This window comes from Schistocerca americana, chromosome 2, assembly GCF_021461395.2.
Source record: "Schistocerca americana isolate TAMUIC-IGC-003095 chromosome 2, iqSchAmer2.1, whole genome shotgun sequence".
NCBI lineage: Eukaryota > Metazoa > Arthropoda > Insecta > Orthoptera > Acrididae > Schistocerca > Schistocerca americana.
The window spans coordinates 264,467,291-264,481,606 of NC_060120.1; the positions used below are offsets into that span (position 1 = coordinate 264,467,291).

A 14,316-nucleotide genomic window follows, 5' to 3' on the forward strand; every position below is an offset into this window, starting at 1 on the left:
AATGAGACACTTAAAGTAGTAAAGAAGTTTTGCTATTTGGGGAGCAAAACTGATGATGATCGAGGTAGAGAGGATATACAATGTAGACTGGCAATGGCTAGGAAAGCGTTTCTGAAGAAGAGAAATTTGTTAACAACGAATATAGATTTAAGTGTCAGGAAGTCGTTTCTGAAAGTATTTGTATGTAGTGTAACCATGTATGGAAGAGAAATGTGGACGATAAATAGTTTGGACAAGACAAGAAAAGAAGCTTTCGAAATGTGGTGCTACAGAAGAATGATGAAGATTAGATGGGTAGATCACATAACTAATGAGGAGGTATTGAAGATAATTGGGGAGAAGAGGTGTTTGTGGCACAACTTGACTAGAAGAAGGGATCGGTTGGTAGGACATGTTCTGAGGCATCAAGGGATCACCTCTTTAGTATTGGAGGGCAGCATGGAGGGTAAAAATCGTAGAGGAAGACCAAGAGATGAATACACTAAGCAGATTCAGAAGGATGTAGGTTGCAGTAGGTACTGGGAGATGAAGAAGCTTGCACAGGGTAGAGTAGCATGGAGAGCTGCATCAAACCAGTCTCAGGATTGAGGAGCACAACAACCTCAGTGTGGTACCACGTATCAATACCACCCCACAGGCGTTCCAAAGCTGGCAACAGAGTTGGAAGTTTCCACCAGATGCCGACAGCAGTTGTGCAAGATCTGGAAGACCCAATGGTGTGCACCGACTGAGCCATACTTCCAGCAGCTCATTACCACAAGCGTCCTCTGCCGCCACGATACAGGACGGTCGTTGGGAGCTGCTCGGGTCACTCACTCTTAGAGCCTCTTCGCTAGGACACGATCGTTCGTGGTTAGTCCAGAGAGCCTCTTCCTTGTTGATGTTGAGCACTGGACTTCATTTCTTGCTGCATTATTTGTAATGAGTCTTCATACACTTGGAGAAAGTAAAACTTCTGTTTACCGTGTTAACTTGTTCGCTAATCACTTCTGCTCCTGTCCAGCTTTCCTATGATGTCAGTTGGCACACCAACTAACTCATCTCTCCTAACCATTGTGTAAGAAGTCGTCACAACACTTGGCTTCAATCTAACTGCAACTACTGTGTATGCAAACATCAGCTACCACATCTACTAAATTAATGTGTTCCAGAGATGAATTCCTTACCGTGTGCTGAAGCTACAGAAACAAAAAGATAAATGTTCACAACAGTGGGGGCTTGCTGGGTACCTACCTGTGAGTCGCCGGTGCGCATGAGCTGCCAGTTGCAGTCGAGCTGCTCCTCAGCCTGCAGGTAGTAGCGGCTGTCTGTCCAGAGCGCCGCCGCCTCCAGCGTCACCACGGCGTCCCCGGCGCTGCCCGTGAAGCCGCTCACGTAGTCGCGCCGCCGGTCGTGGTCCGCCACGTACTCGCTCTGCGAACACGCGGCGCGTAGCGCTGCTTAGCTAGTCCCCTGTTGTGTATATCATCTACATCTACATCTACATTTATACTCCGCAAGCCACCCAACGGTGTGTGGCGGAGGGCACTTTACGTGCCACTGTCATTACCTCCCTTTTCTGTTCCAGTCGCGTATGGTTCGCGGGAAGAACGACTCTCTGAAAGTAGGGGGAAGCAATATATTCGATGCCTCATCCAGAAACGCACCCTCTCGAAACCTGGCGAGCAAGCTACACCGCGATGCAGAGCGCCTCTCTTGCAGAGTCTGCCACTTGAGTTTGCTAAACATCTCCGTAACGCTATCACGCATACCAAATAACCCTGTGACGAAACGCGCCGCTCTTCTTTGGATCTTCTCTATCTCCTCCGTCAACCTGATCTGGTACGGATCCCACACTGATGAGCAATACTCAAATACAGGTCGAACGAGTGTTTTGTAAGCCACCTCCTTTGTTGATGGAGTACATTTTCTGAGGACACTCCCAATGAATCTCAACCTGGTACCCCCCTTACCAACAATTAATTTTATATGATCATTCCACTTCAAATCGTTCCGCACGCATACTCCCAGATATTTTACAGAAGTAACTGCTACCAGTGTTTGTTTCGCTATCATGTAATCATACAATAAAGGATCCTTCTTTCTATGTATTCGCAATATATTACATTTGTCTATGTTAAGGGTCAGTTGCCACTCCCTGCACCAAGTGCCTAATCGCTGCAGATCTTCCTGCATTTCGCTACAATTTTCTAATGCTGCAAATTCTCTTATACTACAGCATCATCCGCGAAAAGCCGCATGGAACTTCCGACACTATCTACTAGGTCATTTATATATATCGTGAAAAGCAATGGTCCCATAACACTCCCCTGTGGCACGCCAGAAGTTACTTCAACGTCTGTAGACGTCTCTCCATTGATAACAACATGCTGTGTTCTGTTTGCTAAAAACTCTTCAATCCAGCCACACAGCTGGTCTGATATTCCGTAGGCTCTTAATTTATCAGGCGACAGTGCGAAGCTGTATCGAACGCCTTCCGGAAGTCAAGGAAAATAGCATCTACCTGGGAGCATGTATCTAGTATTTTCTGGGTCTCATGAACAAATAAAGCGAGTTGGGTCTCACACGATCGCTGTTTCCGGTATCCATGTTGATTCCTACAGAGTAGATTCTGGGTTTCCAAAAACGACATGATACTCGAGCAAAAAACATGTTCTAAAATTCTACAACAGATCGACGTCAGAGATATAGGTCTATAGTTTTGCGCATCTGCTCGACGATCCTTCTTGAAGACTGGGACTACGTGTGCTCTTTTCCAATCATTTGGAACCTTCCGTTCCGCTAGAGACTTGCGGTACACGGCTGTTAGAAGGGGGGCAAGTTCTTTCGCGTACTCTGTGTAGAATCGAATTGGTATCCCGACAGTCCAGTGGACTTTCCTCTGTTGAGTGATTCCAGTTGCTTTTCTATTCCTTGGACACTTATTTCGATGTCAGCCGTTTATTCGTTTGTGCGAGGATTTAGAGAAGGAACTGCAGTGCGGTCTTCCTCTGTGAAACAGCTTTGGAAAAAGGTGTTTAGTATTTCAGCTTTACGCGTGTAATCCTCTGTTTCAATGCCATCATCATCCCGGAGTGTCTGGATATGCTGTTTCGAGCCACACTGCTGTGAAAAATTTAAGGACGAAAGGAAATTTCGCATGATGCGTCACTGACCAGTAACGTACAGGGTGGCGCACGGATGTGTTACCATTTTGTTTTTGAACGTAAACTTTATTGTTAATACAGTCCGAAAGGAACATATACTACAATGAAGAGCCGTCCATGGAGATTTGTTCTAACTCAGCACATGCTCAATACGTCCACCATTTCGTTTCCTAACTTCCTTCAAACGAACACTGAAGTTAGTGATTACCCTACGGCACATTTCTTCCGTAATTTCACTGCAAGCTTGAAGAATAAGTCTTCTGAGCTCCATTAAATCACGTGGACGTTTTGGGAAAATTTTTTCTTTTAGGTACCCACAAAGAAAAAAGTCACATGGATTGAGGTCTGGACTATTGGGGGGCCAATTTTGTCCATCATTGAAGCGACCTGGAAACCTGAACGAAATGATCCGCATGTCGAAATGCTCGTGTAAAAACTCCAACACAGTGTTTGCAGTATGTGACCTTGCTCCATCTTGCATGAACCACTGTGTGTTGAAGGGCAGGGCAGTAGCAAGAAGCTGTGGAATGAAGCTATTGCGAATCATGCTCAAATAACGCTCGCTGTTCACAGTTTCTTCAAAGAAAAAGGGTCCAATAAGGCCGTGACTGGAAATTGCTGCCCACGCTGTAATCTTCGGAGCATAATGCTGTCGTTCATGAAGCACTTGTGGGTTTTCATTGGCCCAAAAGCGTACATTTCGTTTGTTAACCACACAATCTAAATAAAAATGCGCCACGTCTGAAAACCAAATGTTGTTGAGAGTTTCTTCCCTATCCTCCGCCCGCCGAGCACACAGTAATCTCTGCTGCTTGTGTTCTTCAGTGAGCTTCTGTGCACAGGTCATCTTGTAAGGGTATATACGGACGTCACTTTTAAGAATGCGTTGAACGGAGCGTCTGGATATTCCCAGTTGCACTGCTGCCTTTCTACACGATTTCCCAGGACTTCTCTGTACAGCAACTCGTACCGCTTCAGTATTCTACGGTGAACAAACAGGCTTAGGCCGAGGTCGCTTCGCTTCCAGTACTGTTCCTACCTGTACAAATTTATAGTACAACCTGTGGATGGTCTTCTTGCAAGGGACCCATCGTGTGTTAAACTGTTGTCGAAAACGCCTCTGACTCACAACAAGGCTTTCCGTTTCATGGAAAAGTAACACAATTGCCAATCGTTGCTGTGTCGTCAGTCTTCCATTGTCAGCCATTGCTGCTTACAGGTCTCCTAGCGGCAGTATCGTGAATTACACGTCATTTCGTAACTCCTTTGTTTTTCCAAGCTCTGCTGGTACTGCTGGATCCCAGCTGGATGTCTAATGTGCGTCGTAAATTGTGAAAGAAACAATTGGTAACAGATTTCGTGAGCCACCCTGTAGCTCGATGGAACGTGGACCGTACACAGAAAGAGTTGTCACAGGGCAGTGTAGTGCAGAAGATAACACACAGAAATGCAGAATTAGACGAACAGAAATGACGCTTTTATTGAAAGACGATAACTACACTGAAGTCATCACGATACTTGCTAGTCCCTTGGACGTAATAAAAGGCGCAACACGGCTTCTTAGTAGAGAGACTGATCGCCAAGGATGGCAACTCATGTGCTGCTATGTGATCCCATGCTAGCCACCAGGTGTGTAAGGAGTTCTTGTCGTAGAGCATTGCATTCCTCCATCAGCACAGTTGACAACTACTGGATGGTGGTTGAAACGTAACAGTCCAATTAAAACTAATAAAAACGCATAAATTTTAACCATAAACAGTAGTTTCTGACATAGAGGTGTATGGAAATATGTACTTGTGAAAAGGTTACGAAGGAAATGATTACAGAATCTTAATTACACTAATGTGTAGAAGTCTGTGAAGTGGTAGGAACATTTTATATGATATGAATCTCCTGTAAGTTGTAAATATAACAAGTGTATTGTTAACATTCGATACCTAAGTGTTTATATGTGCTTCAATTTATATAAAGATTAGAATTCACTAATGTATTTAATATATAAGAATCTAGGTAATCTTTAAAATGTGACATTTGTTTTAGGATGAGAGTTTTAATTGCTAATTAATCGAAAAATGATTCTAAACAATGCCGAGGATTGTTCGGGATTGTTTAGAATATATATATAAGGGTAGCCATATTGGCATAGGAGTCAGTCTGGTTTTGGATTTTAGACAGAAAGCATGTAGCTTGTTGTGCAGATTTATTTCATTATTGTAAGTATATTACAACTTGTTTCAGATTTATCAAGATGCTTTCAATTAATTTGAGATTATAATAAATGTTCAGTAGAAACAAAAAACAGAATTAATTATTTAAAAAATAACTTAATAGTTTTTTTACAGTTACTGTTTTAGGACTTATGCTGCGACAGATTGCCAGATACGATGAGTAAAACAACCGCTAAGAATGTTATATGGTCTGTGCACGTGGACATGCTGCAACACGAGGCCCCCCCCCCTCCAGCGAATCGCACACCTGTTCGATGGTATTTAAGTCAGGGGAACAGGCAGCCCAACCATTCACCGAATATCCTCTCGTTCCTAGAGTCCTCTACGTGCGCAGTTCGAAGTAGTTGCACACTGTCATCCGTGAAAATGAAGTGAGGTCCGAGAGCTACCCCGAAAAGACGAAAATTTGGAAAGAGTGCAGTGTGACACTAATGGTGACTGGTGTGTGTACCCAAGAGTCCCATAGGATAGTTCGTAAGGGGAGGGGACATACTTGAGGGTGCGATGTCGTGTGACTAGGGCCTGCAATCGGGTAGACTATTCGCTGGGTGCAAGTCTTTAGATTTGGCGCCACTTCAGCGACTTGCGCACCGATGGGGACGAAATGATGATGATTAGGACAACACAACACCCAGCCACTGACCGGAGAGAAAATCTCTAACCCAGCTGGGAATAGGACTGACATTATGCCACGCTGACCACTCGGCTACTGGGGGTGGACATACTTGGGGGTATGGGGTATTTTTAAAATTCTGGAAGACAAATGGTGGGTTGTAAGTAACCATAAAAAAGTTCTAGTTCCGACCCCATTAAAAACCTTCATGATATCGATATTTCTTTCAAAACTGAAACTGTGTGCCGGACCGTGACTTGAACTTGGGATCTTTGCCTTTCGTGGGCAAGTGCTCTATCATCTGAGCTACCAAATCACGACTCATGACCCGTCCTCACAGCTTTAATTCCGCCAGACCTTGACTCCTACCTTCCAAAGCTCTTCTGCAGACCTAGCAGTACTATCACTCCTGGAAGAAACGATATTGCAGAGACATGGCTTAGCCACAACTTGGGAGATGTTTCCAGAATGAAATTTTCACTCTGCAGTGGAGTGTGCACTGATGTGAAACTTCCTGGCAGATTAAAGCTGTGTGCCAGACAGAGACTGGAGCTCGGGACCTTTGCGAGTTTCATATCAGTGCACACTCTGCTGCGGAGTGAAAATTTCATTCTGGGCATTTACATCATTTTCTTCAAAGAAAAATTCTTGACTACACTATATTTTTCCCTTCCCCTCAGAGCTAGGGGGTCAGTAGTGGGAAGCGGTCGAAGGGTAAGGTCGCCCATGAGTGTACTGTCTTTAAAGATTTGGAGCTCAGTAAGCCCATGCAACATTATGCCTCTCCACGCCATACACCTGGACCATAAAAACGATCACATTCGACATTGTTCCTGGCTGCTTTTCCTGTTCCCACTTCTCGCCATATGAGAGTGCATCCAGCATTGTCGAACACGACTCGCGTCCCACCGAATAAAATCCCATAGAGCACGTGCAGAATGCCTTGCGAACACATACTGCACCACGTTCAAGTGTACCAACGGCCGTCCAGCAGTTGATAACCACGCAGTTGGAGGAATGGAACGCCCTCCCACAAGAACTCTTTGCCAATCTTGTGGCCAGCATTGGAACATATGCAGGGCATGCACAGCCATCCGTGCTGATCACATCCTATTACGGACCATGCCCCACCTTTTGTAATGTTCTAGGGACCATTATGAACTGCAGTGACTTCCACATAATTACTCTCTGTGAATAAAAATGTAATTTCTGTTTATTTCATTGCGTACTATACTGTAGTAGTCTTACTATGTATGATCCAAGTTTGGCTCAAATGGCTCTGAGTACTATGGGACTCAACTGCTGTGGTCATCAGTCCCCTAGAACTTAGAACTACTTAAACCTAACTAACCTAAAGACATCACACACATCCATGCCCGAGGCAGGATTCGAACCTGCGACCATAGCAGTCGCACGGTTCCGGACTGCGCGCCTAGGATCCAAGTTTCATCGTGCTAAGTTACTTGGCAGTCACACATCATGCGGAAGTTACTTTCGTCCTTAAGTTATGCACACCAATGCATCCACGTTACGACGTGGAACATGTCAGTTCATCAATAGATTACAGAGGCAAAGGTCACTGCTCATGGTCACGAAGAGTTGCCTGTTGGTATTCTGAAATTTGCTGCTGACGACACTTACGAACACTTGTCAAAATTTTTTACTTCATTAAGTAACTGGGCCCCCCCCCCCCCCCATGAACCATGGACATTGCCGTTGGGGAGGCTTGCGTGCCTCAGCGATACAGATGGCCGTACCGTAGGTGCAACCACAACGGAGGGGTATCTGTTGAGAGGCCAGACAAACGTGTGGTTCCTGAAGAGGGGCATCAGCCTTTTCAGTAGTTGCAGGGGCAACAGTCTGGATGATTGACTGATCTGGCCTTGTAACCCTAACCAAAACGGTCTTGCTGTGCTGGTACTGCGAACGGCTGAAAGCAAGGGGAAACTACAGCCGTAATTTTTTCCGAGGGGATGCAGCTTTACTGTATGGTTAAATGATGATGGCGTCCTCTTTGGTAAAATATTCCGGAGGTAAAATAGTCCCCCATTCGGATCTCCAGGCGGGGACTACTCAAGAGGACGTCGTTATCAGGAGAAAGAAAACTGGCGTTCTACGGACCGGAGCGTGGAATGTCAGATCCCTTAATCGGGCAGGTAGGTTAGAAAATTTAAAAAGGGAAATGGATAGGTTAAAGTTAGATATAGTGGGAATTAGTGACGTTCGGTGGCAGGAGGAACAAGACTTTTGGTCAGGTGAATACAGGGTTATAAATAAAAAATCAAATAGGGGTAATGCAGGAGTAGGTTTAATAATGAATGAAAAAATAGGAGTGCGGGTAAGCTACTACAAACAGCATAGTGAACGCGTTATTGTGGCCAAGATAGACAGGAAGCCCACACCTACTACAATAGTACAAGTTTATATGCCAACTAGCTCTGCAGATGATGAAGAAATTGAAGAAATGTATGATGAGATAAAAGAAATTATTCAGGTAGTGAAGGGATGCGAAAATTTAATAGTCATGGGTGACTGGAATTCGAGAGTAGAAAAAGGGAGAGAAGGAAACATAGTAGGTGAATATGGATTGGGGAAAAGAAATGAAAGAGGAAGCCGTCTGGTAGAATTTTGCACAGAGCATAACTTAATCATAGCTAACACTTGGTTCAAGAATCATAAAAGAAGGTTGTACACATGGAAGAATCCTGGAAATACTAGAAGGTATCAGATAGATTATATAATGGTAAGACAGAGATTTAGGTTCAAATGGCCCTGAGCGCTATGGGACTTAACTACTGAGGTCATCAGTCCCCTAGAACTTAGAACTACTTATACCTAACTAATCTAAGGACATCACACACATCCATGCCCGAGGCAGGATTCGAACCTGCGACCGTAACGGTCGCATAGTTCCAGACTGTAGCGCCTAGAAGCGCTCGGCCACTCCGGCCGGCAGAGATTTAGGAACCAGGTATTAAATTGTAAGACATTTCCAGGGACAGATGTGGACACTGACCACAATCTATTGGTTATGAGCTGTAGATTAAAAATGAAGAAACTCCAAAAGGTGAGAATTTAAGGAGATGGGATCTGGACAAACTGATTAAACCAGAGGTTGTACAGAGTTTCAGGGAGAGGATAAGGGAACAATTGTCACAAATGGGGGAAAGAAATACAGTAGAAGAAGAATGGGTATCTCTGAGGGATGAAGTAGTGAAGGCAGCAGAGGATCAAGTAGGTAAAAAGACGATGGCTAGTAGAAATCCTTGGGTAACAGAAGAAATATTGAATTTAATTGACGAAAGGAGAAAATATAAAAATGCAGTAAATGAAGCAGGCAGAAAGGAATACAAACGTCTCAAAAATGAGATCGACAGGAAGTGCAAAATGGCTAAGCAGGGATGGCTAGTGGACAAATGTAAGGATGTAGAGGCTTATCTCACTAGGGGTAAGATAGATACAGCCTACAGGAAAATTAAAGAGACCTTTGGAGAAAAGAGAACCACTTGCATGAATATCAAGAGCTCAGATGGAAACCTAGTTCTAAGCAAAGTAGGGAAAGCAGAAAGGTGGAAGGAGTATATAGAGGGTCTATACAAGGGCGACGTACTTGAGGACAATATTCTGGAAATGGAAGAGAATGTAGATGAAGACGAAATGGGAGATATGATACTGCATGAAGAGTTTGACAGGGCACTGAAAGACCAGAGTCGAAACAAGGCCCTGGGAGTAGACAACATTCCATTAGAACTACTGACGGCCTTGGGAGAGCCAGTGCTGACAAAACTCTACCATATGGTGAGCAAGATGTACGAGACAGGCGAAATACCCTCAGACTTCAAGAAGTATATAATAATTCCAATCCCAAAGAAAGCAGGTGTTGACAGCTGTGAAAATTACCGAATAATCAGTTTAATAAGCCACAGCTGCAAAATACTAATGCGAATTCTTTACAGACGAATGGAAAAACTAGTAGAAGCCGACCTCGGGGAAGATCAGTTTGGATTCCGTAGAAATATTGGAACACGTGAGGCAATACTGATCTTACGACTTATCTTAGAAGAAAGATTAAGGACTTGGAAGAGCAGTTGAATGGAATGGACAGTGACTTAAAAGGAGGATATAAGATGAACATCAATTAAAAGCAAAACGATGATAATGGAATGTAGTCGAATTAAGTTGGGTGATGCTGAGGGAATTAGATTAGGAAATGAGACACTTAAAGTAGTAAAGGAGTTTTGCTATTTGGGGAGCAAAATAACTGATGATGGTCGAAGTAGAGAGGACATAAAATGTAGACTGGCAATGGCAAGAAAAGCGTTTCTGAAGAAGAGAAATTTGTTAACATCGAGTATAGATTTAAGTGTCAGGAAGTCGTTTCTGAAAGTCTTTGTAGGGAGTGTAGCCATGTATGGAAGTGAAACACGGACGATAAATAATTTGGACAAGAAGAGAATAGAAGCTTTCGAAATGTGGTGCTACAGAAGAATGCTGAAGATTAAATGGATAGATCACATAAATAATGAGGAGGTATTGAATAGAATTGGGGAGGAGTTTGTGGCACAACTTGACAAGAAGGAGGGACCGGTTGGTAGTACATGTTCTGAGGCATCAAGGGATCACAAAGTTAGCATTGGAGGGCAGTGTGGAGGGTAAAAATCGTAGAGGGAGACCAAGAGATGAATACACTAAGCAGATTCAGAAGGATGTAGGTTGCAGTAAGTACTGGGAGATGAAGAAGCTTGCACAGGATAGAGTAGCATGGAGAGCTGCATCAAACCAGTCTCAGGACTGAAGACCACAACAACAACAACAAGTAACTGGGCATTCATACGAGCCTCATGGAACAAACCAATGCCGGCCGGTGTGGCCGAGCGGTTCTAAGCGCTTCAGTGCGGAAGGGCGCGACTGCTACTTTCGCAGGTTCGAATCCTTCCTCGGGCATGGATGTATGTGATGTCCTTAGGTTAATGACCTCAGATATTAAGTCCCATAGTGCTCAGAGACATTTGAACCATTTTTTGAACAAACTAATGATAATATTGCTCGATAAGAAAGGAAACATTTACGACATACAAAACTATCCTCCCGTATGTCTAATCTGTATTCTGCACAATGCTTTTATAAGGATACTGTTAAATCTTGTCCGTCCCATCTTTGACGCAACTCAGCCCATTGAGAAGTCTGGATTACGCAGCATTTTCCGCACGTTAGACTACATTTTTGTTATCTGGGAACTGATAAGCAGAGCAAACAAATACCGGGAGTGTCTACTACAGTTTTTGTAGATTGTGAAAAGACCAGTGATTCAGTTAGCCATCCTGCTGTCGTTGAACCCTTTGCTTAGCAAGTGGTCGTAGTGACCAATAATAAAACGCTGCAAAATATACATGAAACGTCTACAGCTTTTTTTAAAGTCAGAGACCCAATTCAAGAATTTCCAATTCACAGAGGAGCGAAACAAAATGATCGCATGATGTCCCAAACTGTTCTCTCCCGTCTCGGAAATGAGAATGTAAAAACTGAACTGGCAGGAAAAGGGAATTATAATCAACAGGAAGAGACTCGCAGACGACGTTGTGCTATTGGCACATGTTTTGAACAGTTACATACGACGTCCGATCTCGCCTCGGAATATCAGGCAGGGGGACTGAAAGACAAAAGTTATGTCAATAAACGGAACACGATAGGAAACATACAAATCAAAAATAGAGTGCTGGATACTGTCAGAGAACACATCTGCTTTGGCCAACTTGTAAATATGACTGGAGACATAAGAGCAGAAATCTTTTGACGCATCTAATTAGGCTCGCAAGCATTTGGAAGGAATAACTATCATCAGGTCAAACATGGCAACAAAACCGGAAAAAAGTAATTTTTCATCAATGCATCTTCTCCGTGTTGACATGGCTGTGAGACCTGGTCACCTCAAGAATAAACAAAGTGGTTTATAAGGAAAGAGAAAAAAGAGGCAGAAGACGTCAGATCAGTGATCGAGGTCAATGACATCCTGGAGATAACAGCAAGGTCTCCAGACCGATGGGGCAAAGACCTGGGAAGATCGCTGGAGTTAAGTGGTTGAATATCGCCTAAGACCATTGCTCGTGAAAGTAGAAGTTGTAGATATATCTGGCATCAGTACTTGGAAAGGCCGCATTATAATGTCCCGTGTGACAGTACCTTTTGATCGTCTGTGCCAGGGTTACGCTTAAGTCCTCAACGTCAGGGAAGACGGAGATGAAGTTAATCGCTCCAACAGAACTGGTGGAAGAAAAAGGCCGGCTTCCAGGACTCAAGTGAAAGCTAGACATCTCTAAGCCCTCTAGCGCAGGAGCGTCCAACGCTTTGGCTTACCTGGATCACATAGGAAGAAGACGAGTATTTTTGGCCCTCATACGGTACATTTAACACTAACAATAACTACTAAGAACATAAATAAAAAAGAAGGAGAAAAGGAGTCCGGAGGTACACAGTTAACACATTTAATTTTTCAAATGGTTCAAATGGCTCTGAGCACTATGGGACTCTGTGGTCATCAGTGCCCCAGAACTTAGAACTACTTAAACCTAACTAACCTAAGGACATCACATACATCCATGCCCGAGGCAGGATTCGAACCTGCGACCGTAGCGGTCACGCGATTCCAGACTGACGCGCCTAGAAGCGCACGGCCACCCCGTCCGGCTTTTAATTTATCATTATTTATACTAAAAACAACAAGATGGAACTTATTTCACATTTTATAAATGATATTCCACTAACAATGTTGTAAACAGGGTGAGTCTCTAACTATTGTCACCTAGAATAACTCCGAAAGTACGACAGTAGCTGAAAAGTTTGTGGGACAATAGTTGCATGGGGCAGCGGGGGCCATAAAGTGACGTTGGTTTGTTGTTGCTAAGTGGGGTCGCTTCAGAGACATGAAGGTCAACTTTGTTTTTTTAAATGGGATGCTATAGTTTGGTACTTATTTTCTGATAGCGGCTATGGAGACGAATCCAATGATTTGTAACAGTAAGGTTCTTGAAGGTCAACGAATGTCAAAAAGGTGGAATGAAGGTCCTTTTACAGAAAGTGTTCGAAGTGATGACCATTGGTATCAATGCATTGCTGCAATCTTCTTTTCAAGGATTGAGAGGTATTCCTTATTACTTCGGCATTTATCGAAGCACATGCTCTGACAATTCTATCTCGCATATCTTCGGGTGTAGTTATAAACAATGTCTTTTACGAATACTAACAAGAAAAAGGATTGATTTTTGTGGTGGTACGATCATACTCTTTGTGAAGAATGGATTACAGGCAAGATTAAGTTTGTTTTATTTGTAGCAGCGGTTTGATAATGCAGATTTCCTGGCTCGTCAGACATCCAGACCACGAATCATTTTGCTTTTCATACTTTTTTTCCCTATTTATGGATCATTGTGAGAGAAATGGATTTAAGAAATTGATTTTGGAATTTTGTTTAAGGAAAGATCATATACGTGAAGCTTAATTTTTGTAATCCTTGGATCACAGTTTCCGAAGAAAACTATTATTGAAGTTTCATTAAATTTCATTAACGCAAATGGTATGAGATTGCTATTGAGTCCATTTAACCTAGAATCATTGTCCACATCCAAAGAGTCAGTAATTTTTCAATTTACTTAAAACCATTGTCAAAAATTATGAATCAAGATTGATTGCAATGTTTTTAGAGAACGTACTGCACCTTTGCGTATCTCAGTTATTAGGTTTTGCAGCTCTGACATCGAGACGCGCTGTATCTACGAGAGTAGTTTGCACGGCTTTATTCAGTGTGTAGAAGTATGAAACCGGAATTTCTAGCCGTCAGTGTAGGGCCCGTGAGACCGCGTCTGCAGCGCCTTCTGATTGCTGTAACGGCTGACGACGAATGTCAACACCCAGTAAACCAAGTTCCATACATCGGTGTCTGTTTCAAACCTGTAAACATGTCGAGTTTTGTGCCTACGAACTACGCTTTATGGACAGCATTGGTTTTCTGTTATCATTTGAAGAAACGGCTGACGATAAATGTCAACACCCAGTAAACCAAGTTCCATACATCGGTGTCTGTTTCAAACCTGTAAACATGTCGAGTTTTGTGCCTACGAACTACGCTTTATGGACAGCATTGGTTTTCTGTTATCATTTGAAGAAAACTGCTGCGAAATCGCATCGAATGCTTGTCGAAACTTTCGGCGAAAATGGTTCAAAAAATTCAAAAGTGGCGATTTTGACGTGAGAAACGACGAGAGCGGGAAACCACTGGAAAAGTTCGAAGACAACGAATTGCATGCTTTATTGGATGAAGATGATACTCAAACTC

The 14,316-nt window shown here is 43.3% G+C and overlaps 1 protein-coding gene across 1 annotated transcript in view; it reads right to left on the reverse strand.

The window, feature by feature from the left end:
- LOC124593948 (xaa-Pro aminopeptidase ApepP-like) overlaps positions 1–14,316 on the reverse strand; it is a 144,263-nt gene that overhangs the window by 91,142 nt on the left and 38,805 nt on the right. Inside the window, exon 3 of the mRNA XM_047132297.1 lies at positions 1,234–1,413. Coding sequence (XP_046988253.1) covers positions 1,234–1,413 — 180 coding nt within the window. The remainder of the gene's footprint in view (positions 1–1,233; positions 1,414–14,316) is intronic.